The 26,769-nt window shown below is 44.9% G+C and overlaps 1 protein-coding gene across 1 annotated transcript in view; it reads right to left on the bottom strand.

Annotated features, from left to right (window-relative positions):
• The window catches only part of LOC135526146 (leucine-rich repeat and fibronectin type-III domain-containing protein 2), an 85,306-nt gene that overhangs the window by 23,417 nt on the left and 35,120 nt on the right, over positions 1 to 26,769 (bottom strand). The window contains exon 3 of the mRNA XM_064954272.1: positions 578 to 1,973. Within this exon, the coding sequence (XP_064810344.1) occupies positions 578 to 1,953 (1,376 nt within the window). The 5' untranslated portion in view covers positions 1,954 to 1,973. The remainder of the gene's footprint in view (positions 1 to 577; positions 1,974 to 26,769) is intronic.

Genomic DNA, 26,769 nt, shown 5'->3' with positions numbered 1-26,769 from the left:
AGATTTTTCACGTTCCGTTTGTTGTTTTTGTTATTTCATGTATCGTCATTTTGTTCTATTAAAAACACGAGTAACCAACACGCTGCATTTCGGTCCGACTCTCTTTCGACAAACGAAGAACGCCGTTACACTTTGTTAGGATTGCAGGAATAAACTATTAAATAGTTGGATTATTTTTGTGGCTGGTTTCACTTTGATAAAAAAATTGAGTTTGAAGTGCCTGGGTCAGTGCTTGTTAATTGCAGGTGTAGGTATTGTTATTTTCTGAATAATCTCTTGTCTGCATTGGGATATCAAAAGCAAACATTGAGGAAAGTGTCAAGAGGACATGCTATCAATACTCTTTGGATAACACATAGGAGCAGTAGGCTACATGTCGGATGTAGATAACAATTAATTGGCGACAGACTGGTTACGTACAACTGAAGTGCTGTAAAGTTCTAAAGGCAAATGGGGACCCTAGGGATTTGTTAAACTGTATTGTGATATTGCAACCACCTCTCATCAAACCCTCAAGTCTATTAAAAGAAAAGTTAAAAAAATGTTTTAATAAAAAAAGTCACACAATGTTATTTACCTGTAAATCAGGACTTCATCTTCGGAGCAGTTGTACTGGAGCTGGTACATCTTGACCTTGGGTGCTGTTTTGCTAACAGTCCACTTGACCAGAGCAGAGGATGCAGACACCTCCGATACAGATACCACCTTTTCCGGTAGAGGCTTGGACTCCCCCTTACTGGTCTTGGTAGAGCTGGTGATGTCCGAGAGCCGGGACTTGGGCTGTGCGGTGTGGTTGGTACCATTGTTGAGGTGTGGCAGTTGAATGATGGATAGTTCTATAGAGGCAGTCGATTCCCCTGCTGCGTTGGCTGCGATGCAAGTGAAGGTGCCGTAATCCTTGGACGTGGCGATGGTAATATCCAGGGTGCCGTTATCGTACACGGTCGCTCGGGACGAATTGCTAATCAAACGGTCGTCTGGGGCGACCCAGTGTATGATCGGCATTGGGTCGCCGATAGCTTTGCAGCGTAGGCTAGCTGTTTGGCCCTCAAGGACTAACAACTTGTGCGTGTGTTGAGTGATCAGGGGCGGTTCACAGACAAACTCTTCTTCCCGCACGGACCAAAAGTAGTGTCCCTTTAGACTGGGAGGGGAAGCGCAGGTCTCCATATCGTCCTCTCGGTCCAGCCTCCGGAACCAAAGCACTTCACAGTTGCAATGAACGGGGTTTCCCCCAAAGCTCAGGGAAAGCTGAGGGGCGTAGGGAGTGGTCAGTATTAAGTTAGTCTGGGAACGGGTGAAGATGGGGTCTGGCGGGAGCTTCTGGAGACGGTTGGACGTGAGGTCCAGGCGCGCCAGTTTGTCCAGGTCTGTAAATGTCCCCTCTGCGATGTGCGAGATGAGGTTATGATCAAGACTCAACTGGTGGAGGTTGACCATCTTGCAGATGGACTCCCAAGGTACACCCTGCAAGTTGTTGTAGGACAGGTCCAGGTCTTCCAGTGTCAGCATCAGATCATCAAAAGCCACCTTGGAGATGCGGTTGAGCTGGTTGTTGTTGAGGATGAGGTGCTGCAGGTTGACAAGGCCACGCAGGTCGTCCGGTCCCAGCTCGGTCAGCCGGTTGCTGTCCAGGTGCAGGGAGCGCAGGGTCTCCAGGTCGAGGAAGGAGAAAGGCAGGATGGCACTGATGGTGTTGCGGGACAAGGTGAGGTCCACCAGGCCCGTCATGTTGGCAAAGTCCTGCGGTGTAACCTTGAGGATAAAGTTGCCGCCCAGGCGGAGCTCTACGGTCCGCCGGTCTATGTCCAGAGGTACGAAGAGCAAGCCTTTGGATGGGCAGAGGGTACCCAGGGACTCAGACAGGTTCTGGCAGACACAGTACTTGGGGCATGCATGGGCCATCATCACTGCGGTTCCCAGAAGCAGGAGGCTGCTGAGCACTTTGTCCATGGTAGATCATATGCAGGGACCTACAAAAGACAGAGGAGAGAAAGGAAGAGCATGGTAAGATCATTTCGTCCAAATAATGATGAAGGACCTTACAGATAATTCAATTAGATACTTTCATCAGTGGTATAAAGTTCATCACACTCAGTCCTTTATTCAGTAAAATAAAGACACATTAGGACCACCAATATGAGAGGAACCATGTGCAGTTGGTTACTATTTGCAATGGCATTATGTTAGTAAGCAGGTTTACAGGCAATTTTCTCTATCTGTGTCTATCACAGCTATTAATTTACAGTATGTACTGTGCATGAGTCCCAGTCACATAATACCTAAGGAATATTCAAACCAAATCAGTAACCAGGACATACAAATGCATATTATTTCTACATGTTTGAAAGCATGTTTAAATAAATACACTGTTACTCTAAATCTTGTTTTGTTTCAAATCTCACAATTAGTCCATTATTGCAGTGCAAGGACAACTGCATTTTAATTCACTTTGTTCATAACCTTGTTGTGAATTGCTTTTTCAAAGTAGTTTTTAGTTCTGCTTATACATTTACAATGACCCAATTGCTAATAAGATGTTGTTTAGGCACTTAAAATAAATCTAAACATTTTAAATTACTGTTGTTGAGCAGGAGCAACTACAGTAGTTCTAGCTTTAACTGCACTGGTTACACTAGCCCAACATGCTAGACATGATAAGTCAAAAATTGAGGAGCATAATAATTGAATATTAATCCACCCAGCAGGAGTCAAATAGCAAATCTCTCTCTCAAACTCTCTCTCTACACTAACACTGTTCCTCACTTTGATCTCTTTCTCTCTCCCTCCCTTCTTCTCTCTCACTCACCCTGAGAAGATGCTACAGTATGAAATTTGGTCAGGTGTCGGGCCGTGTAGACACACTTCATGCTCATGTGAATATCTAAGCAGCCTTCCCAGGAAACCAAAATTGGTTCTATGAAGGTTCTCAGAGCAAATGTTCTCAAAAACACTGTCCAGTCGTGGTGATGAATATAGAATATAAAACATTCACCTGATGTTTCAAGAACATTCCCAGAGCAGCTGATTATTTTATTTTTTACTTTACCCCTTTTTCTCCCCAATTACATGGTATCCAATTGGTAGTTACAGTCTTGTCTTGTCTCCGCAACTCCCGTACGAAGGTCGAGAGCCATGCGCCCTCCGAAACACAACCCAACTGAGCTGCACTGCCTCTTGATACAATGCCCGCTTAACCCGGAAGCCAGCCACACCAATGTTTTGGAGGAAACACCGTACACCTGGTGATCGTGTCGGCTCCCGACCCGCCACAGGAGTCGCTAGAGAGCAAGGAACTCTAGTGGCACAGCTAGCAACTTCAATGCAGTGCCTTAGTCCACTGCGCCACTCAAACGCAACGCGTAACGTGCAGGTCCCATGCTTCATGAGCTGAAAGAAAATATCCCCGAAAATTTCCATATGCACAAAAAGCTTGCTTCTCTCATTCTGGGCATAGATCTGTTTACATCCCTGTTCGTGAGCATTTCATAATTTGCCAAGATAATCCATCCACCTGACAGGTGTGACATATGAAATTAGCTGATTACACAGCATTGTCATTACTGGCCTGTGAGGGTCAGGTTACAGTGGATCACAGTTCTACAGAGATACAGTTGAAGTCAGAAGTTTACATACACCTTAGCCAAATACATTTAAAACTCAGTTTTCACAATCCCTGACATCTAATCCCAGTAACAATTCCTTATCTTAGGTCAGTTATGATCACCACTTTATTTTAAGTTGTGAAATGTCAGAATAATGGTAGAGATTTATTTCAGCTTTTATTTCTTTCATCACAAAGCTGGTGTAACTGAGTCTGGTTAGTAGGCCTCCTTGCTCGCACATGCTTTTTCAGTTCTGACCACAAATGTTCTTTCGGATTCAGGTCAGGGATTTGTGATGGCCACTCCAATACCTTGACTTTGTTGTCCATTTTGCCACAACTTTGGAAATATGCTTGGGGTCATTGTCCATTTGGAAGACCCATTTGCGACCAAGCTTTAACTTCCTGACTGATGTCTTGAGATGTTGCTTCAATATATCCACATAATTTTCCTACCTCATGATTCCATTTATTTGTGAAGCGCACAAGTCCCCCTGCAGTAAAGCACCCACGCAACATGATGCTGACGCCCCCGTGCTTCACGGTTGAAATGGTGTTCTACGGCTTGCAAGCCTACCCCTTTTTCCTCCAAACACAAACAGTTCTATTTTTGTTTCTTCAGAACAGAGGACATTTATCCAAAAAAGATGATATTTTGTCCCCATGTGCAGTTGCAAACCATTGTCTGGCTTTCAAGTTATGTCGATATAGGACTCGTTTTACTGTGGATATCAATACTTTTGTACCTGTTTTCTCCAGCATCTTCACAAGGTCCTTGTGAAGGCTGTTGTTCTGGGATTGATTTGCATTTTTTGCACCAAAATACGTTCATCTCTAGGATACAGAATGTGTCTCCTTCCTGACCGGTATGATGGCTGCGTTGTCCCAAGGTGTTTATACTTGCATACTATTGTTTGTACAGATGAACGTGGCACCTTCAGGCATTTGGAAATTGCTCCCCAGGATGAACCAGACTTGTGGAGGTCTACAATTATTTGTCTGATGTCTAGATTGATTTCTTTTGATTTTCCCATGATGTCAGGCAAAGAGGCACTGAGTTTGAAGGTAGGCCTTGAAATTCATCCACAGGTACACCTCCAATTGACACAAATGATGCCAATTAGCCTATCAGAAGCTTCTATAGACAAGCCATCATTTTCTGGAATTTTCCAAGCTGTTTAAAGGGACAGTCAATTTAGTGTATGTAAACTTCTGACCCACTGGAATTGTGGTACAGTGAATTATACGTGATATAATCTGTCTGTAAACAATTGCTGGAAAAATGACTTGTGTCATGCACAAAGTAATGTCCTAACCAATTTGCCAAAACTATAGTTTGTTAACAAGAAATTTGTGAAGTGGTTGAAAAATGTGTTTTATTGACTCCAACATGTGTATGTAATCTTCCGATGCCACAGATGTCTCATGTTTTGAGGGAGCGTGCAATTAGCATGCTGACTTCAGGGATGTCCACCAGAGCTGTTGCCAGAGAATTGAATGTTAATTTCTCGACCATATGCCGCCTCCAATGTCATTTCAGAGAATTTGTCAGTACGCCCAACAGGCCTAACAACCAGAGTCCATGTGTAACCATGCCAGCCCAGGACCTTGACATTTGGCTTCGTCACCTGCGGGATCATCAGAGGGGGTCGGAGGGCGTGTGGAGTAGTGTTTCTGTCTGTAATAAAACCCTTTTCTGGGGATAAATTTATCCTGATTGGCTGGGCCTGGCTCCCCAGTGGGTTGGCCTATGCCCTCGCAGGCCCACCCATGGCTGCTCCCCTGACTAGTCATGTGGAATCCATTAAGGCCTAATTTATTTATTTAAATTTAATGATTTCTTTATATGATCTGTAACTCAGCAAAATCTTTGAAATTGTAGCATGTTGCGTTTTATATTTTTGTTCAGTATACAATGTTTCTATTTGGTTGCAAAAGAACATTTTCCTGTTTTTGCAAGAACATTCCCAGAACAAATGTTCTTTATTCTTTAAAAGTCCCTAAAACATTCCTCTAGGTTGTGGGAACAGTGTGGGTACATTACAAGAGATAAAAATATCAGTTGTGATGACATTCATATAATGTTAAAGTCAGGATGCACATTACATGTTGTAACAATGAAATGAGTCAGTTTTTTAAATGAGTCAGCATATTTGTTTGAGATTTAACATAATATTCCATTGGTGTTCACACAATATATGTTTTACCTTGTCTTTGAGGTCCTCAGAACATTTCAAGAACATTCAGAATGTTATATTAACCTGTTGAAACTCTGGGGGCGCTATATCATTTTTGGATAAAAAGACGTGCCCGTTTTAAGCGCAATATATTGTTACAAAAAGATGCTCGACTATGCATATAATTGGTAGCTTTGGAAAGAAAACACTGACGTTTCCAGAACTGCAAAGATATTTTCTGTGCGTGCCCTAGAACGTGAGCTACAGGCAAAACCAAGATGAAACGGCATCCAGGAAATGAGCAGGATTTTTGAGGCTCAGTTTTCCATTGTCTCCTTATATGGCTGTGAATGCGAGAGGAGTGAGTCAGCCCTTTCTGTTGTTTCCCCAAGGTGTCTGCAGCATTGTGACGTATTTGTAGGCATATCGTTGGAAGATTGACCATAAGAGACCACATTTACCAGGTGTCCGCCCGGTGTCCTGCGCCGAAATTGGTGCGCAAAAGTCAGCTGCAAGTATTTTTCCACAGAATTCAGAGAAGAATGCAGGCTTCCACGAACGATATATCAATGAAGAGATATGTGAAAAACACCTTGAGGATTGATTCCAAACAACGTTTGCCATGTTTCGGTCGATATTATGGAGTTAATTCGGAAAAAGTTTGACGTTGTAGGTGACTGAATTTTCGGTTCGTTTCGGTAGCCAAATGTGATGTACAAAACGGAGCGATTTCTCCTACACAAAGACGCTTTCAGGAAAAACTGCACATTTGGTATGTAACTGAGAGTCTCCTCATTGACAGTGTTGTTAAGAAAAGGCTAAGCTTGAGAGTAGGCGCATTATTTTCATTTTATTTGCGATTTTCAGAAATCGTTAACGTTACATTATGCTACTGAGCTTCAGGCTATAACTGTATACAGGTTTTTTTCATAGCCAAACGTGAACAAAACGGAGCGATTTGTCCCACACAAATAATATTCTTTTGAAAAACTGCAAATTTGATATGTAACTGAGAGTCTCCTCATTGAAAACATCCAAAGCTCTTCAAAGGTAAATGATTTTATTTATATGGTTATCTGGTTTTTGTGAAAATGTTGTGTGCTAAATGCTACTCAAAATGCTAAGCTAGCTTAGCATACTCTTACACAAATTAGTGAATTGCTATGGTTCAAAAGCATATTTTGAAAATCTGAGATGACAGTGTTGTTAAGAAAAGGCTAAGCTTGAGAGTAGGCGCATTATTTTCATTTTATTTGCGATTTTCAGAAATCGTTAACGTTGCGTTATGCTAATGAGCCTGAGGCTTTAGTCACGATCCCGGATCCGGGATGGGGAGTTTCAAGAAGTTAACGTTTTACCTAATATTACCACAACATTCTCATTGTGCAAATGTGTATATACTGAAAGCAAAATTGGATGCATCCCTACTATGTTTCTCTCCCGATGTAATGGTAAATATTGTAGGTGATACAGAAACATATTATATGGAATTCTAATTACATTCAAATCAAATTTTATTCACATACACATGGTTAGCAGATGTTATTGCGAGTGTAGCGAAATGCTTGTGCTTCAAGTTCTGACAGTGCAGCAATATCTATCAAGTAATCTAACAATTCCACAACAATGATTTAATACACACAAATCTAAGTAAAGGAATGGAATAAGAATATAAACATCCCTTTTTCAGGACACTGTCTTTCAAAGATAATTAGTAAAAATCCAATTAACTTCACAGATCTTCATTGTACAGGGTTTCAACACTGTTTCCCACAATCCCTCCATCAGTGCTCAGACTGTCCGCAATACGCTGATAGAAACTGGACAGAGAGCTTGAAGGCCTGGTGTAAGGCAATTCCTCATCAGACATTACCAGCAACAACGTCGCCTATGGGCACAAACCCACCATCGCTGGACCAGACATAACTGGCAAAAAGTGTCTTCACTAATGAGTTGCGGTTTTGTCTTACCAGGGGAGATGGTCAGATTCAAGTTTTTTGTCGCAGGAATGAGCGTTACACCGAGGCCTGTACTCTGGAGCGGGATCAATTTGGAGGTGGATGGTCCGTCATGGTCTGGGACGGTGTGTCACAGCATCATCGGACTGAGCTTGTTGTCATTGCAGGCAATCTCAACGCTGTGCATTACCAAAGAAGACAACCTCTACCCTCATGTGGTACCCTTCCTGCAAGCTCATCCTAACATGACCCTCCAGCATGACAATGCCACCAGTCATACTGCTCGTACTGTGCGTGATTTCCTGCAAGACAGGAATGTCCGTGTTCTGCAATGGCCAGCGAAGAGCCTGGATCTGGGACCTGTTGGATCAGCGGGTGAGGGCTAGGGCCATTCCCCCCATAAATGTCTGGGAACTTCGGGATCAGCGGGTGAGGACTAGGGCCATTCCCCCCATAAATGTCTGGGAACTTCAGGTGCCTTGGTGGAAGAGAACTGGCAAATCTGGTGCAGTCCAATAGGAGGAGATGCACTGCAGTATGGAATGCAGCTAGTGGCCACTCCAGATACTGACAGTTACTTTTGATTTTGACCCCCCTTTGTTCAGGGACACATTATTCCATTTCTGTTAATCACATATCTGTGGAACTTGTTCACTTTATGTCTCAGTTAATGAATCTTGTTATGTTCGTACAAATATTTACAGATGTTAAGTTTGCTGAAAATAAACGCAGTTGACAGTGAGGACGATTTTTTTTTTGCTGAGTTTATAAATATATGGATGAGCAATGACAGAGCAGCATTGGCAAGATGCAGTAGATGGTATAAAATACAGTATATACATAAGAGATGAGTAATGCAAGATATGTAAACATTAAAGCGGCATTATTAAAGTAACTAGTGATCCACTTAATAAAGTGGCCAATGATTTTAAGTCTGTATGTAGGCAGCAGCCTCTCTGTGTTAGTAAAGGCTGTCTAACAGTCTGATGGCCTTGAAATAGAAGCTTTTTTTCAGTCTCTCGGCCCCAGCTTTGATGTAACTTTACTGACCTCGCCTTCTGAATGGTAGCGGGGCGAACAGGCAGTGGCTCGGGTGGTTGTTGTCCTTGAACTTATTGGCCTTCCTGTGGCATCGAGTTTGGCAGGTTGCCTGGAGGGCAGGTAGTTTGCCCCCGTTGATGAATTTTGCAGACCGCACAACCCTCTGGAGAGCCCTGCAGTTGAGGGTGGTACAGTTGCCGTACCAGGCGGTGATACAGCCTGACAGGATGCTCTCAATTGTGCATCTATAAAAGTTTGTGAGGATTTAGGGGACAAGCCACATTTCTTCAGCCTGCTGCGGTTGAAGAGGTGCTGTTGCGCCTTCTTCACTACACTGTCTATGTGGGTGGTCCATTTCAGTTTGTCCGTGATGTGCACACCGATGAACTTAAAACATTCCACCTTCTCCACTACTGTCCCGTTGATGTGGATAGGGGGGTGCTCCCTCTGCTGTTTCTTGAAGTCTTTGTTTTGTTGACGTTGAGTGAGAGGTTGTTTCCTGATACCATACTCCGAGAGCCCTCACGTCCTCCCTGTAGGCTGTCTCGTCGTTGTTGGTAATCAAGCCTACTACTGTTGTGTCGTCTGCAAACGTGATGATTGAGTTGGAGGCATACAAGGTCACGCAGTCATGGGTGAAAAGGTAGTACAGGAGGGGGCTGAGCACTCACCCTTGTGGGGCCCCAGTGTTGAGGATCAGCGAAGTGGAGATGTTGTTTCCTACCATCACCACCTGGGGCCCGTCAGGAAGTCCGTAACCCAATTGCACAAGGCGAGGTTTAGACCCAGCTCCTCAAGCTTAATGATGGGCTTGGAGGGTACTATGGTGTTGAATGCTGAGCTATTCTCAATGAACAGCATTCTTACACAGGTACAGTATTTCTCTTATCCAGGTGGGGTAGGGCAGTGTGCAGTGTGATGGCATTGCCTGTTGACCTATTGGGATGGTAAGCATATTGAAGTGGGTCTCGGGTGTCGGGTAAGGTGGAGGTGTTATGATCCTTGACTAGTCTCTCAAAGCACTTCATGATGACAGAAGTGCTCGTTTAGTTCAGTTACCTTTGTACAAGAAAAATGGTGGCCATCTTGAAGCATGTGGGGACAGCAGACTGGGATAGGGAGAGATTGAATGTGTCCGTCAACTCACCAGCCATCTGGTCTGCGCATGCTCTGAGGATGCGGCTAGGGATGCCATCTGGGTTGGCAGCCTTGCAAGGGTTAACCCATTTAAATGTCTTACTCACATCAGCCACTGAGAAGGAGAGCCCACAGTCCTTGTTAGCGGTCCACATCCATAGCACTGTATTATCCTAAAAAGTGGGAAAGAAGGTGTTTAGTTCGTCATTGACGTGGCTAGTTTTCCTTTTGTAGTCTGATTGTTTGTAGACCTTGCCACATACACTTTGTGTCTGAGCCGTTGAATTGCAACTCCACTTTGTCTTTATATTGACATTTTGCTTATGTGATTGCCTTGCGGAGGGAATAACTACACTGTTTGTATTCGGCCATAGTCCTTAGCACGTGGACTTCCTACTTGAGTTTCTGCCTAAAGGAAGGGAGGTGCAAGATGGAGTCGTGGTAAGATTTGTCAAAAGAAAGGTGGGGGAGGACCTTGTATGCATCGCGGAAGTTAGAGTAACAATGGTCCAGTGTTATTCCAGTGCGAGTGCTACAGTCGATAGGATGATAGAATTTAGGTAGTCTTGTTGTCAAATTTGCATTGTTAAAATTCCCAGCTGCAATAAATGCATTCTCAGGAAATATGGTTTCCAGTTAGCGTAAAGTTCAGTGAATTTCCTTATTTCCTTGAGGGCCATCGTGGTATCGGCTTGGGGGGGGGATAATAACCGAACAGAATTCTCTTGAGAGATAATATGGTCGACATTCTTCTTCATAGAGAGATGTTTATTCCTGTCGGCGCGACGCACAAAGAATCCAGGTGGCTGTATCGACTCCGACAGCATATCCCGAGAGAGCCATGTTTCTGTGAAACAGAGTTTGTTACAATCCCTGATGTTTCTCTGGAAAGCAACCCTTGCTATCTAGAGACTGGACATTAGCAAGTAATGTACTCGGAAGCAGTGGGTATCTCCGAAGTCTGACCAGAAGACCGTTTCGTCTTTCTCTTCTCCGGCAGTGTTATTTTGGGTCAGCCTCAGAATCATTTCAAATGCCCTGGGTGGTTCAGACAAAGGATCTGATTTGGGAAAGTCGTATTCCTGGTAGTAGTGCTGGTAAATTGACATCGCTCTATCCAATAGATCTTCCTGGCTGTATGTAATAACACATTGTAAGAATAATACATAAGCGATGCAGCCCTCTCTGTCAGGACATTTGAACTGCATTTATTCATACAAACATAATCATATTTTTTACACTTCATATGTTAACAATCTGAAGATGTCAGGAGTGAACCTGCAATGTTTGGTTCCCAAGACATATCATTAAGCCTCTCTTCCACCAGGAGATAGTTGTGGCCTTGTGTTTTTCCCCCCAGTCAAATATGGCCAATCAGGACACAGAACAGTTTACAAAATGTTCACATCTTCTTCATATGGTGTGTACTTGTAACGCTGTATTTTATTATTTACTTTCTTCATCACATTTGTCCCCACAATGTTGTCACAACCTAATAAAACATTCTGGGAACCTTAAAAGAACATACAAACTGTGTTCTGGGAAAGTTCTTGTAACATCAGGTGATTTTTTTTCAACCACAAAATAAACATTGTAGAATCATCTGCACAACTGGACAGTTTTTGTGTTTTGGGAACCTTCAGCTCGGAAAGCTCTCGTCAGTTCGAACAACGGGACTCTAACCAGAGCATAACGGACCTGTTATTTTTATCCCCGGATTCCTACCGCAAACTGAACATTTTCATCTGGATCTTCGCAACTAGCTAACCGCAATCCCGGATGACAACTCCTGGCTAGCGTTTCCATCCCAGAGCAAGCACAAATTCGCTTGAAGCTAGCCCGGCCAGGGCTCCTGTGCTACCACCGAAGTATACTCCTGGGCTACAATATCCGGACCCCTTCTACAGCCGGTACGGGGCATGGAACACCGCAGATCCCCTACGACTGGAATACCTACATAATCTGCCCGAGGACTCCCAACAGGCCCCTCAGGCGCGACGCCCGCTGAAGGCCCATTATGCTAACCAGCTAGGCCTGCTACCTACCTAGAGCTACTTGGAACCCTACTAATTCCACGGCTGGTCTATCGACGTCACCGCACGAATAGGCAAAAACAGACTTACCCCCACTGCGACGTCCCCCAAAGGCTAACTTTCTAGCCCCTGCTATCTGCTTGCTTGCTAACCCGGTCGGCTAACTGCTAGCTTACCTGCCCGGTCTGTAACTGCTAGCCCATGCTAACTGCTTGCTTGCTAACCCGGCCTGCTAACTGCTTGCTTGCCCCGGTCTACTAGCTGCTAGCTTGTTTAGCCCCGGCCTGCTAACTGTTAGCTTGTTAGCATTGGCCTGCAAACTGTCTGAATCGCTCTTTCCTCAGCCAGCCCAACCACTCACTGGAGCCATATGTTCACTTGGCTTCGCATGCCTCTCTCTAATATCAATATGCCTTGTCCATTACTGTCCTGGTTAGTGATTACTGTCTTATTTCACTGTAGAGCCTCTAGCCCTGCTCAATATGCCTTAACCAACCATGTTGTTCCACCTCCTACATATGCGATGACATCACCTGGTTTAAACATCTCTAGAGACTATATCTCTCTCTTCATTACCCAATGCCTAGGTTTACCTCCAATGTACCCACATCCTACCTTACATTTGTCTGTACACTATGACTTGAATCTATGCTATCCTGCCCAGAAACCTGCTCCTTTTACTCTCTGCTCTGAACGTGCTAGACGGCCAGTTCGTATAGTCTTTAGCCGTACCCTTATCCTACTTCTCCTCTGGTGATGTGGAGGTTAATCCAGGTCCTGCAGTGCCTAGCTCCACTCCCACCCAACAGGTGCTCTCATTTGTTGACTTCTGCAAACGTAAAAGTCTTGGTTTCTTGCACGTTAACATTAGAAGCCTACTCCCTAAGTTTGTTTTACTCACTGCTTGAGCACACTCTGCCAACCCAGATGTCTTAGCCGTGTCTGAATCCTGGCTTAGGAAAACCACCAAAATTTCAATTTCTAACTATAACGTTTTCCGCCAAGATAGAACTGCCAAAGGGGGCGGTGTTGAAATCTACTGCAGAGATAGCCTGCAGAGTTCTGTATTACTATCTAAATCTGTACCCAAACAATTTGAACTTCTACTTCTAAAATTTACCTTTCCAAAAACAAGTCTCTCAATGTTGCGGCTTGCTATAGACCTCCCTCTGCCCCCCTCGATACCACATGTGAATTGATTGCCCCCATCTATCTTCAGAGCTCATGCTGCTAGGTGACCTAAACTGGGACATGCTTAACACCCCGGCCATCCTACAAACTAAGCTTGATGCCCTCAATCTCACCCAAATTATCAATGAACAAGGTTCAACCCAAAATCAGTAAACACGGGCACCCTCATAGATGTCATCCTAACTAACTCGCCCTCCAAATACACCTCTGCTGTTTTCAATCAAGATCTCAGCGATCACTGCCTCATTGCCTGCATCCGTAATAGGTCTGTAATAGGTCTGCAACCAAACAACCACCCATCATCACTGTCAAACAATCCCTGAAATCGACCTGGCCGGGGTATCCTGAAAAGACATTGACCTCATCCCGTCAGTAGATGATGCCTGGCTATTCTTTAAAAGTGCCTTCCTCGCCATCTTAAATAAGCATGCCCCTCTCAAACATTTAGAACTAGGAATAGATATAGTCCTTGGTTCACTCCAGACCTGTCTGCCCTTGACCAGCACAAAAACATTCTGTGGCGTTCTGCATTAGCATCGAATAGCCCCCGTGATATGCAACTTTTCAGGGAAGTTAGGAACAAGTTAGGAACAAATATACACAGGTAGTTAGAAAAGCTAAGGCAAGCTTTTTCAAACAGAAATGTGCATCCTGTAGTACCAACTCAAAAAGGTTCTGGGACACTGTAAAGTCCATGGAGAATAAGAGCACCTCATCCCAGCTGCCCAGCTGCCCACTGAGGCGAGGAAACACTGTCACCACCGATAAATCCACTATAATTGAGAATTTCAATAAGCATTTCTCTACAGCTGGCCATGCTTTCCACTTGGCTACCTAAACCCCGGCACCCTCCACAGCAATCTGCCAAAGCCCTCACCATTTCTCCTTTACCCAAATCCAGATAGCTGATGTTCTGAAAGAGCTGCAAAATCTGCACCCCTACAAATCAGCCGGGCTAGACAATCTGGACCCTCTCTTTCTAAAAATATCTGCAACCCCTATTACTAGCCTGTTCAACCTCTCTTTCGTATCTTCTGAGATTCCCAAATATTCCCAAAGATTCCCTCTTCAAAGGGGGTGACATTCTAGACCCAAACTGCTATAGACCTATATCTATCCTACCCTGTCTATCTAAGGTCTTCAAAAGCCAAGTCAACAAACAGATTACTGACCATTTCGAATCCCACCATACCTTCTCCGCTATGCAATCTGGTTTCAGAGCTGGTCATGGGTGCACCTCAGCCACGCTCAAGGTTCTAAACGACATCACAACCACCATCGATAAGAGACATTACTGTGCAGCAGTATTCATCGACCTGGCCAAGGCTTTCGACTCTGTCAATCACAACATTCTTATTGGCAGACTTGACAGCCTTGGTTTCTCAAATGATTGCCTCACCTGGTTTACCAACTACTTCTCTGACAAGAGTTCAGTGTGTCAAATCTGAGGGACTGTTGTCCGGTCCTCTGACAGTCTCTATGGGTGTGCCACAGGGTTCAATTCTCGGGCCGACTCTCTTTTCTGTATACATCAATGATGTTGCTCTTGCTGCTGGTGATTCGCTGATCCACCTCTACGCAGACGACACCATTCTGTATACTTCTGGCCCCTCCTTGGACACTGTGTTAACTCACCTCCAGACGAGCTTCAATGCCATACAACTCTCCTTCCATGGCCTCCAACTGCTCTTAAACGCAAATTAAACTAAATGCATGCTATTCAATCGATCACTGCCCGCACCTGCCCAGCATCACTACTCTGGACGGCTCTGACTTAGAATACGTGGACAACTACAAATACCTTGGTGTCTGGTTAGACTGTAAACTCTCCTTCCAGACTCACATTAAGCATCTCCAATCCAAAATTAGATCTAGAATCGGCTTCCTATATCGCAACAAAGCATCCTTTACTCATGCTGCCAAACATACCCTCGTAAAACTGACCATCCTACCGATACTCGACTTCGGTGATGTCATCTATAAAATACTACTCAACAAACTGGATGCACTCTATCACAGTGCCATCCGTTTTGTCACCAAAGCCCCATACACTAACCACCATTGCGACCTGTACGCTCTCATTGGTTGGCCCTCGCTTCATACTCGTCGCCAAATCTGCAAGTCTCTGCGAGGTAAAGCCCCTCCTTATCTCAGCTCACTGGTCACCATAGCAGCACCCACTCGTAGCACGTGCTCCAGCAGATATATCTCACTGGTCACCCCCAAAGCCAATTCCTCCTTTAGTCATCTCTCCTTTCGGTTCTCTGCTGCCCATGACTGAAACAAATTGCAAAAATCTCTGAAGCTGGAGACTCACATCTCCCTCACTAGCTTTTAAGCACCAGCTGTCAGAGCAGCTTACAAATCACTGCACCTGTACATACCCATCTGTAAACAGCCCATCTATCTACCTACCTCATCCCCATACTGGTATTTATTTATTTTGCTCCTTTGCACCCCAGTCTCTCTACCTGCACATTCATCTTCTGCCAAACTTACATTCCAGTGTTTAATTGCAATATTGTAATTAATTTGCCACCATGGCCTATTTATTTCCTTAACTTACCTCATTTGCACTCACTGTATATATACTTTTTGTTTTCTTTTGTTCTACTGTATTATTGACTGTATGTTTTGTTTATTCCATGTGTAACTCTGTGTTGTTGTATGTGTCGAATTGCTAAGCTTTATCTTGGCCAGGTCTCAGTTGCAAATGAGAACTTGTTCTCAACTAGCCTACCTGGTTATTTAATAAATAAAGGTGAAATAAAAAATAAATAAAAAATATGAAAAAATGTTGTGCTCTGCCCCCAGCTGCCATGTGGACATTATGTTGTCAAGTTTGCATATGGGTGCAACTGTCATGGTTCCACCTGTCACCAGAGGGTGGCAGGGGCCGTCCTCGAGACATTAACGACACTCAGGTGTGTCCTATTTACTCACGACTCTGTTGTTGTTTGAATTATGTGCCCTGAGTGAGTTTTTGAGACTTAGTGTTTGTTGTTTTCTAGGGTTACTGTTGATCCTTCTGTTTCTAAGTAAAGTATTATGTTTATCCTTAACCACTGATTCCTCATCTGGTCTCTTCTCTGCACCTGGGTCCAACCTCATTATGTCACTGCAACGCACTCACATTTTGCTTGACAAATAGGTGTGAAAATAGGTTTCCATGATGTTGATACAAACTTCCAATGCATTTCAATAATATGGATTACATCTGACATGTTCACTTTTGTGTTGGTGAGCAAGTTAGCAATGAAGGTAGCTACATTATTTGATAACGCTAGCAAGCCAGGCTAGCTGTGATACCATAGATGAAAGGGGAGTGATACTGTCGCTAGCTAAATACATAAAACTAACATGTGATGTAGCATGTCTGAAGAAGATGTGCATAATGTTAGCTCACATTAGCTAGCTACCATGCTATCTGTAGCCCATTGGCATTATGGGGCAATAGTGGGCATGCATTTGGATACTTGCTTGCTAGCTAACTAATCATAAGATGTAGATGGCCAGCTTGCTTTCAATAATGTTTCAACTCGAACAGGCTAGCTAATGTTAGATAGCTAGCCAACTCATTTCAACTCGGACAAAGATTTTCATAATTAAAAAAAATACCATACCAAATGCCATGCGGTAGCAGATAGAACAGTCTATGACTAGGGTGGCTGCAGTCTTTTACAATTTTTAGGGCCTTCCTCTGAAACTGCCTGGTATAGAGGTACTGGATGGCAGAACTCTTGGCCCCAGTGATGTACTGGGCTGTACGAATTACCCTCTGTAGTGCCTTGCGGTCGAAGGCCAAGCAGTTGCCATACAAGGCAGTGATGCAACCAGTCAACCATGCTCTCAATGGTGCAGCAGTAGAACCTTTTGAAGATCTGAGGACACATGCCATAATCTTTTCAGTCTGGGAATAGGTTTTGTTGTGCCCTCTTCACAACTGTCTTGGTGTGCTTGGGACATGTTAGTTTGTTAGTGATGTGGACACAAAGAACTTGAAGCTCTCAACCTGCTCCACTACAGCCCCGTCGATGAGAATGGGGCATGCTCGGTCCACCTTTTCCTGTATTCTTGAACCATCTCGTTTGTCTTGATCACATTGAGGGAGAGGTTGTTGCCCTGGCATCACACGGCCAGGTCTTGTCAGTGATCAGGCCTACCACTTTTGTGTCATCGACAAACTTAATGATGGTGTTGGAGTTGTGCATTGTAGTGCAGTCATGAGTGAACAGGTAGTACAGTTGGAGACTAGGCACGCACCCCGGATGGGCCCACGTGTTGAAGATCAGCATGTGTTGTTACCTACCCTTACCCCTTGGGGGCGGCCCTTCAGGAAGTCCATGATCCAGTTGCAGAGGGTGTTTACTCCCAGGGTTATTAGCTTAGTGATGAACTTTGAGGCCACTATGGTGTTGTACGCTGAGCTGTAGTCAATGAATAGCATTCTCACATAGGTGTTCCTTTTGTCCAGGTGGGAAAGGGCAGTGTGGAGTGCAATAGAGATTGCATCATCTGTGGATCTGTTAGGGCGCGATGTGGGTCTAAGGTTTCTGGGATAATGCTGTTGATGTGAGTCATGACCAGCCTTTCAAAGCACTTCATGGCTACAGATATGAATGCTATGGGTTGGTAGTCTTTTAGGCAGGTTACCTTGGGAACACGGACTATGGTGGTCTGCTTGAAACATGTTGGTATTAAAAGACTCAGACTGTTAGAGATTGAAAATGTCAGTGAAGGCACTTGCCAAATTGGTCAGCGCATCCTCGGAGTACACATCCGTCTGGCCCTGCGGCCTTGTGAATGTTGACTTGGTTAAAGGTCTTACATTGACTGCAGAGAGTGTGATCACACAGTCGTCTGGAACAGCTGGTGCTCTCATGTTTCAGTGTTACTTGCCTCGAAGTGAGCGTAGAAGTAATTTAGCTCATCTGGTAGGCTCGTGTCACTGGGCAGCGCTCGGCTGTGCTTCCCTTTGTAATCTGTAATAGTTTACAAGCCCTGCCACATCCGACGAGCATCGGAGCCGGTGTAGCACAATTTAATCTTAGTCTTGTATTGACGCTTTGCCTGTTTGATGTTTCGTCGGAGGGCATCGCGGGATTTCTTATAAGCGACAGCTCTACCCTTTATATCAGTGCGGATGTAGCCTGTAATCCATGGCTTCTGGATGGGGTATGTATGTACAGTCACTGTGGGGATGATGTCATCGATGCACTAATTCATGAAGCCAATGACTGATGTGGTGTACTCCTTAATGCCATCAGAAGAATCCCGGAATATATTCCAGTCTGTGCTAGTGAAACAGTCCTGTAGCTTAGCATCTGTATCATCTGACCACTTTTTTATTGACTGAGTCACTGGTGCTTCCTGCTTCAATTGTTGCTTGTAAGCAGGAATTGGAAGGATAGAATTATGGTCAGAAATGCAGGGAGAGGGAGAGATGTGTGTGGAGTAAAGCGTCTCTGTGTGTGGAGTAAAGGTGGTCTCGAGTTTTTTTTCCTCTGGTTGCATATTTAACATGCTGGTGGAAATTTGGTGAAACTGATCTAAGTTTCCCTGCATTAAAGTCTCTGGCCACTAGGAGCGCAGCCTCTGGATGAGCATTTTCCTGTTTGCTTATGGCAGTATACAGCTCATTGAGTACGGTCTGATTGCCAGCCTACATACCTCTGCGGTGATATGTAGACAGCTACAGCTAGGTAGATAGTGTAGTCTACATCTTATCATGAGATACTCTACCTCAGGTGAGCAAAACCTTGAGACTTCCTTAGATATTGTGTACCAGCTGTTGTTTACAAATATACATAGACCGCCACCCCTTGTCTTACCAGAGGCTGATGTTCTATTCTACCAATAGAGTGTATAACCCATGTTGTATGTTGTTCATGTCGTTGCTCAGCCACGACTCAGTGGAACATAAGATATTACAGTTTTTAGTGTTTCGTTGGTAGTTTAGTCTTGCTCGTAGATCATTGATTTTGTTTTCCAATGATTGCATGTTTGCCAATAGACCGGATGCAACTGGGGGTTTACTCGCTCGGCCTACGAATTCTCAGAAGGCAGCCCGACCTCCGCCCCCTTTTTCTCCGTCTTCTCTTCACGCAAATGATGGGGATTTGGGCCTGTTCCCGGGAAAGTACTGTGTGTACAGTACCCACATCAAACCACACCCCCAACACAACTTTTGTTTTGCTTCAGTCATGATCTCTATTATTCTTAATGAGCAATATTAAAAATGAGGCCACATCAGGAAGTTCAGCCCCCCTTTAAATGAGCATGACAACTACCAGCATACCAGTGTTTCCTAAATGACATATACAAGTAGACAGCTAGATTGTGTGAATGAGGCTTTCACAGGTCAACACAATCTCCATATGGCTCATGATTAAACTATACAGCTGATGATGACCTTAAACCTGTTATGGATGTGATCCCTGTACAGGGACCAACATCAGGGGAAATTTCAGAGTGACAACTAAAAATACAACTTCGTAACATTAAACATTCTTGAAAATGCAAGTGTCTTACACCCGTCAAAAGATTAGAATCTTGGTAATCAAACTACGTTTTCCAATTTAAAATAGCTATTACAGAGAACAAATCTCATGCTTTTGTTTGAGAAGAGCAATCAACAACAGAAACATTTTCTGCCTAGACAGGTTTTACACATTCACATCTGAAGGTAATGTTATGACTTACATTCTGATATCTTGCTCTTATTTCTCTTCAAGGGGGACCCCGTGATCAAATGAAGTGCCGTTTTCTTTGATAAAATCCATTTTTATAGCCTAAATCGAAACATTTTGTAAACCGTTTGTGCCATGAATTCCATCTCTATCAATTTTTTTACGGAGCATTCGACGTGATTACACACCATAAACAATCATTTACCTAGTCATGGATGGTTACAGTGCATTCCTCTGGATGTTTGACGGAAGTGAACTGATTTGAAGACAACGAGAAATGACTACCTTACGCACCAATAATTTTAGCAAAGCTTCATTGATTGACTATTTTTCTGCCCAATGACCACTGATCTTCTTGAAATCTAGCTGGGTAGATAGCCAATGAGCTGAGGTAAATGCCAGTATGTAATGGTTTTGGGTTGGACCACAATTCCTTGTTTGTAATCGCACGCGCAGGGAACTCCGGCTCCGGTGCTGACTGGCAGATCTGGAAGAGTCTGGCTGACTGGCAGATCTGGAAGAGTCTGGCTGACTGACGGATCTGGCTGCTCCATGCTGACTGGCGGCTCTGGCTGCTCCATGTAGACTGACAGCTATGGCGACTTCTTGCAGACTGGCAGCTCTGGCTGCTCCATGCAGACTGGCAGCTTCATGCAGACTGGCAGCTCCATGCAGACTGGCAGCTCCTTGCAGACTGACAGCTCCTTGCAGACTGACAGCTCCTTGCAGACTGACAGCTCCTTGCAGACTGGCAGCTCCATGCAGACTGGCATCTCCGGCTGCTCCATGCAGACTGACAGCTCTGGCTGTTCCATGAAGACTGACAGCTCTGGCTGCTCCATGCAGACAGACATCTCTGGCTGCTCAATGCAGACTGACAGCTCGGGCTGCGCTAAACAGGCCGGAGACTCCAGCAGCGAAGGAGAGGAGAAAGGCTCTGCCAGCGCTGAACAGGCGGGAGGCTCCGGTAGCGCAGGAGAGGAGGAAGGCTCTGGCTGCGCTAAACAGGCGGGAGACTCCAGCAGCGCAGGAGAGTAGGAAGGCTCTGGCTGCGTTAAACAGGCGGGAGACTCCAGCAGCGCTGTAGAGGAGGAAGGCTCTGGCTGCGCTGAACAGGCGGGAGAATCCGGCAGCGTAGGAGAGGAGGAAGGCTCGGGCAGCGCTGAACAGGCAGGAGACTCCGGCAGCGCAGGAGAGGAGAAAGGCTCCGGTAGCGCTGGAGAGGCGAGGCGCACTGTAGGCCTGATGCGTGGTGCTGGCACTGGTGGTACTGGGCCGAGGACACGCACAGGAAGCTTGGTGCGGGGAGCTGCCATCGGAGGGCTGGTGTGTGGAGGTGGCACAGGATGGACCGGACCGTGCAGGCGCACTGGAGCTCTTGAGCACCGAGCCTGCCCAACTTTACCTGGCTCGATGCCCACTCTAGCCCAGCCAATACGAGGAGCTGGTATGTACCGCACCGGGCTATGCACCCGCACTGGAGACACCGTGCGCTCCACAGCATAACACGGTGCCTGCCCGGTCTCTTTAGCCCCCCGGTAAGCACAGGACGTTTGTGTAGGTCTCCTACCTGGCGTAGCCATACTCCCTGTGAGCCCCCACCCCAAGAAATTTTTGGGGCTGACTCTCGGGCTTCCAACCGCGTCGCCGTGCTCCCTCTTCATACCAGCGCCTCTCCGCTTTCGTCGCCTCCAGTTCTTCATGGGACGGCGATATTCTCCAGGCTGAACCCAGGGTTCTTTACTGTCCAGTTCGTCCTCCCATGTCCATTCCTTCTCTCGCTGCACCTTGGGGCGGCTACACTCCCCTGGTTTAGCCCAGGGTCCTCTCCCATCGAGGATTTCCTCCCAAGTCCAGAAAGTTTACGCTGCTCCTGCTGCGGCTGTTGCCTGTTACCACGCCGCTTGGTCCTGTTGTGGTGGGTGATTCTGTAATGACTTTCTTCTGTTGAAGGAGGAACGGACCAAAATGCAGCGTGGTGGTTACTCATGTTTAATGATGGAAAAATGACTTGACATGAAAATACCGAAATGTACAAATACAACAGACGGAAACGTGAAAAAACTATACAGCCTATCTAGTGAAACTAAACACAGAGACAGGAACAATCACCCACGAAACACTCAAAGAATATGGCTGCCTAAATATGGTTCCCAATCAGAGACCACGATAATCACCTGACTCTGATTGAGAACCGCCTCAGGCAGCCATAGACTACGCTAGACATCCCACAAAACCCCAATACAAAAACACACCACAATAACCCATGTCACACCCTGACCTGACCGAATAAATAAAGAATAAACATAATATATTTCGACCAGGGCGTGACATATATAGTTATTTGCACTGCTGTATATAGTTATAGGTTATTTCACCAATTCGGCCACCAATTCGGCCACATTTGGGCAACTTGTGTGGGACACCTGGGTGACTTCATGCTAAATGTCATGTAGCTCACCCATTCCTGAAATTATCAGTCTGAAACTTTGCACACCTACAGTTGCCCTCCTGTGTTATCCATCAAAATTATCTCCAGCATCCTATCGGACTGTGTGGCTATTCTAGTACATGTGAAAGATGATACTACAACAATAAAAAACAGAAAACGTATGCTCGTTCTTTCTCTTTTCTTCCACCAGATCTACTGTGTTATATTCTCCTACATTCAATTAACATTTCTACAAACTTCAGAATGTTTCCATTCAAATGATACCAAGAATATGCATATCCTTGCATATCCTTGGGGCTGAGGTACAGGCAGTTAGATTAGGGTATGTCTTCAGGCGGAAATTGAGAACAAAGGGATGCAGCCATAACAGGTTAAAGGGGAGAAAGTGCATTTGAGATTCAATTAACCCAATTGGCAGCACATTTGAGATGTAACTTCATAAAACAAAAATGTTAAACTTGCATAAACCAATGCATTTCAGGCCTCATATTTCCTTCTGCAGCTTACATTTCAGAACACTTTTCCAATTTGACATTGTAGAATATTTTGCAGACAGATGGAAGGTGCAGAGTACTCTCTCCATATTTAAAATGTCTTGTGTTATCCAGTATTAGGTTACAGTATTAGATACATATGTTTAAGTCTATGGACATTCTGGTCTACAGTATGTAAACCTTCATTAATAACAAGTCTGTCAGGTGTAAGGAGAAATGTATGCAATCAAAGTGAACTCCATCCCTCCATTTACCCAGTAGGCAGCCCTTTTCCTCTCCAGCCATCAATCACGTTCTCTATCAGAGTTTTCACTTCGCACTCATTTCAAATTCTAGTGGTGCTACATTAATCTGGTGAAATATTAGCAGAACTCCGTGCTACGTGACCCTCTCAGAACACCATAGTTCACCCCCGACTGATTTCCGCTGTGAGAGCTGTCAGTTGTGATGACAGACACTGCTTCTCACCTGGCGTAGTCAGTTTAATGTGTGCAATATCTTCCTGCTATTTGATCATATGAGAAAGACAGATTATATAAAACTGAGAATCTTTTGACTTTGATTTTTAGAGTTTAAGAGCGGGACTCTAACCCCGAAGCTTATAGGAAATCGTGCTATGCCCTCCGACGAACCATCAAACAGGTGAAGCATCAATACAGGACAAAGATCGAATCATACTAAATCGTCTTTGACGCACGTCGGATGTGGCAGAGCTTGCATTTCATTACAGACTACAAAGGGAAGCACAGCCGAGAGCTGCCTAGTAACACGAGCCCACTAGACGAGTTAAACTACTTCTATGCTCGCTTCGATGAAAATAACACTGAAACATGCATGAGAGCATCAGTATTTCCGGAAGACTGTGTTCCGGAAGACATTCACAATGCCGCGGGGCCAGACGGATTACCAGGACTTGTACTGCGAGCACGCGCCGACCAACGTCTGTAGCCATGAAGTGCTTTGAAAGGCTGGTCATGGCTCACATTAACACCATTATCCCAGAAACCCTAGACCCACTCCAGAGGTGAAGGTCAAGAGCTGTGTGTCCTCCGAAACACGATACCGTCAAGCAGCACTGCTTCTTGACACAAAGCTCACTTAACCTGGAAGCCAGCCGCACCAATGTGTCGGAGGAAACACCGTACACAGGAATCGCTAGAGCGCGATGGGACAAGGACAACCCGGTTGGCCAAGCCCTCCTCTAACCTGGACGACGCTGGACTCAGGGCTCTCCCAGTCACGGCCGGCTGCAACACAACCTGGGATCGAACCAGGATCTTTAGTGCCTTAGACTACTACAACTCAGGAGGCCCCTTCTTGGTGGGGTTTGCACTTTTTGGGACTATTCCAATGTGCTAGGTGAGCTAAATCAAGTGCACCTTCAGTATGGGAAAGAAAAAAATACTATTTTGACCCAGGTTTGCTTGCAAGTACAGAAGGTGAAAGGAGGTGAGGAAGATGGAGGATGGAGAGGGCTGGCTTGGTGTAAAGTGATGTAAGTGCAGAAAAATGTAATGCTCTGGCCTTGATGAACTAAGGAATGGAAAGTAGATGACAGTTAAAGTGTCCTTCATCTGTGGAGGTGAAGAAGACAATAGGAGGTAAAATAAAGAGTAGAGGGAGAGAGAGAGGAAGAGAAAGACAGAGAAATAGTCAGGCGAGAGAAATGGAGAGTGACTATTCAGGAGAGAGGCAAAAGCCAGGGGGTACAATCACAGAGGCATTGAGACAGGATGAAGGTAGGTTAGAGCCCCTGGTATCAAAGAAAATGTACTGGAGACCTGGAGAGTCACCAGGCTCCCAATAGCGACCCCTTAATGGACATTCAGAACAAAGGGTCTAACGAAACGGAGTGGGAGAGAGCCAGACACAGGGCCTTAATTGAAACCAGTGTTAATGTCTAGATTCAAGGTGCTTACCCCATGCTGAAACACTGGTACAAATCACAAACATACATTGCAATCTCAACACGAAAGCCACCAAATTGTAATAAATGTATGTGAGAAAAGTGCATTAACAAGGAAGTCATTGCTGTTTTGGATGGAAGGTTGCCGCTTTTGAAAGCAAGAATAGTAGACAAATACTCAGTCACTAACAGACAGTATTAGGAAAGGGAGACAAAGAGAGAAAGGCAATGAATGAGAGAGTGACTTAACAAGGAAGAGCGAGAGAACAATACTGCCAGAGAGGGAGTTTGTTCGACAAGCATAACCTTCAGAAGAGCATTTGAGCACAGCTGTATTGCCATCTGTTAGATGAAGCTCAGGCTCAGGTAACCCTTGAGGGAGAGGGATTATTTTGACAGTTCCGTCCTCCCCTGGCACCACCCAATTAGCAGCACCCATCAATCAAGGCCAAAGCCATTGATTTTCAAACATATTAGTAAACCTAGATCAACGCCAAACACTGGTAAACCATGTGAGGTGCTATAATTCGTCAATCGCTCTTCCCCTATCTCTTTCCAACAGCCCTCGGGTTCTTCTGTTGTCTCTCCCATGAATCGTTTTGTTGGGTGTATTAGAGATGGAAAACCTAATTTGGATATATGAAACCTTGATTGCATCAACGATCACATGGATGACTTTTGGGTGGAAACATTGACCATGCAAATGTGGAAACAACCATTTCTACATTGTTCAAGAAAATAACAGAGCTATCATCTCTTTCATTAACTTGCGCACGCAAACACACACAAGGTCTGTGCTGAATCCACTGTATCTGGTTAATCGCAGAAGAAAATGTCTGCATTTTGCGTCAGTAGGGACAAGCTCAGTCTGAGCCATGTAGATACTGGATTGCCATCTAGCGTGATATGAGGCAGGCGATCAACTCTCAGACACATTCTCAGAAAAGAGATTTAAAATGTGATGTTTCTGACAAGCATTTGTTGGAGAAATACAGGAGGATCAGGTTCAATCACAGCTAAGACAATCTATTCCTAGGGGGTAACGGAGATAATGTATCTCTACTTTTGGAGTTTTAGCAAAGCACAGTATGTCGCTTACCATTGACAGCCAAGGCCATTCAGTGCTCAAAACTTCTATCATTTTCCTTTTGACCCTTTCTTTGACAGTCCACTTTCTTTGAGATGGTAACAAATCCCATTAATTAATTTCATGGAGGGCCCAGTGTTGGCTAGTTTTTGGTTTATACTTTAATTTAAGACCTAGACAGCCAGGTAAAGGGAGTTCCTTACTAATGAATGACCTTAATTCATCAATGAAGTACAACATGTTTGCTCGGGATTCTTTTGTTTAAGATTTACAAAATGTAGGTTAATCTGATGTGTTGAGGAAGTGAATCCAGATGCAGCAGCACTGGAGGTATTTGTAAAATGATTCTGTCATGTCTTGTTATGTCTGTTCCTGTCCTTTCTCTTCATTCTCTCTCTCTGCTGGTCTTTTTAGGTTACCTTCTCTGTCTCTCATTCCTCAGCTGTTCTACATCTGCCCTAACTAGCTCTTTCACTCTTCCCCACCTGTTCTCTCTTCCCCCTCTGATTAGGTCTCTATTTCTCTCTCTGTTCCTGCTACTTTCAGTGTCTGATTCTTGTTTGTGTTTTTTGATGCCAGAAGCAAGCCGTCGTCTCGTTTGCTTCCACCTTGTCCTGTCCTGTCGGAGTCTGCCTGGCAGGAGCATCCTGCACTATACTAACGTTCTTTTGTTCCGCTGACAACGTTGGAAGAGGATTTATGCCATTCCTGTATTTTCATTAAAGAACTCTGTTTTCTGTTAAAACCGCTTTTGGGTCTTCACTCAAGTTCATAACAGAAGAATCAGACCAAGAATGGACCCAGCGGCTCCGGACCCTTTTCACTCCGCCGTCGAGATCCAGGGAGCGATGCTAGGCAGACACGAGGAGGAATTGTCTGCTGCTCAACATGCCGTTGAGACCCTGGCCGTCCAAGTCTCCGACCTCACAAGACGGGTTCACCAACTCCACCTCGATCCACCGCCCACTTCCAGGGTTTCCGAGTCTCCGGAGCCCAGGAT

The sequence above is a fragment of the Oncorhynchus masou genome, chromosome 32 (genome assembly GCF_036934945.1).
Source record: "Oncorhynchus masou masou isolate Uvic2021 chromosome 32, UVic_Omas_1.1, whole genome shotgun sequence".
NCBI lineage: Eukaryota > Metazoa > Chordata > Actinopteri > Salmoniformes > Salmonidae > Oncorhynchus > Oncorhynchus masou.
This window is presented reverse-complemented; position numbering and strand designations above follow the sequence as displayed.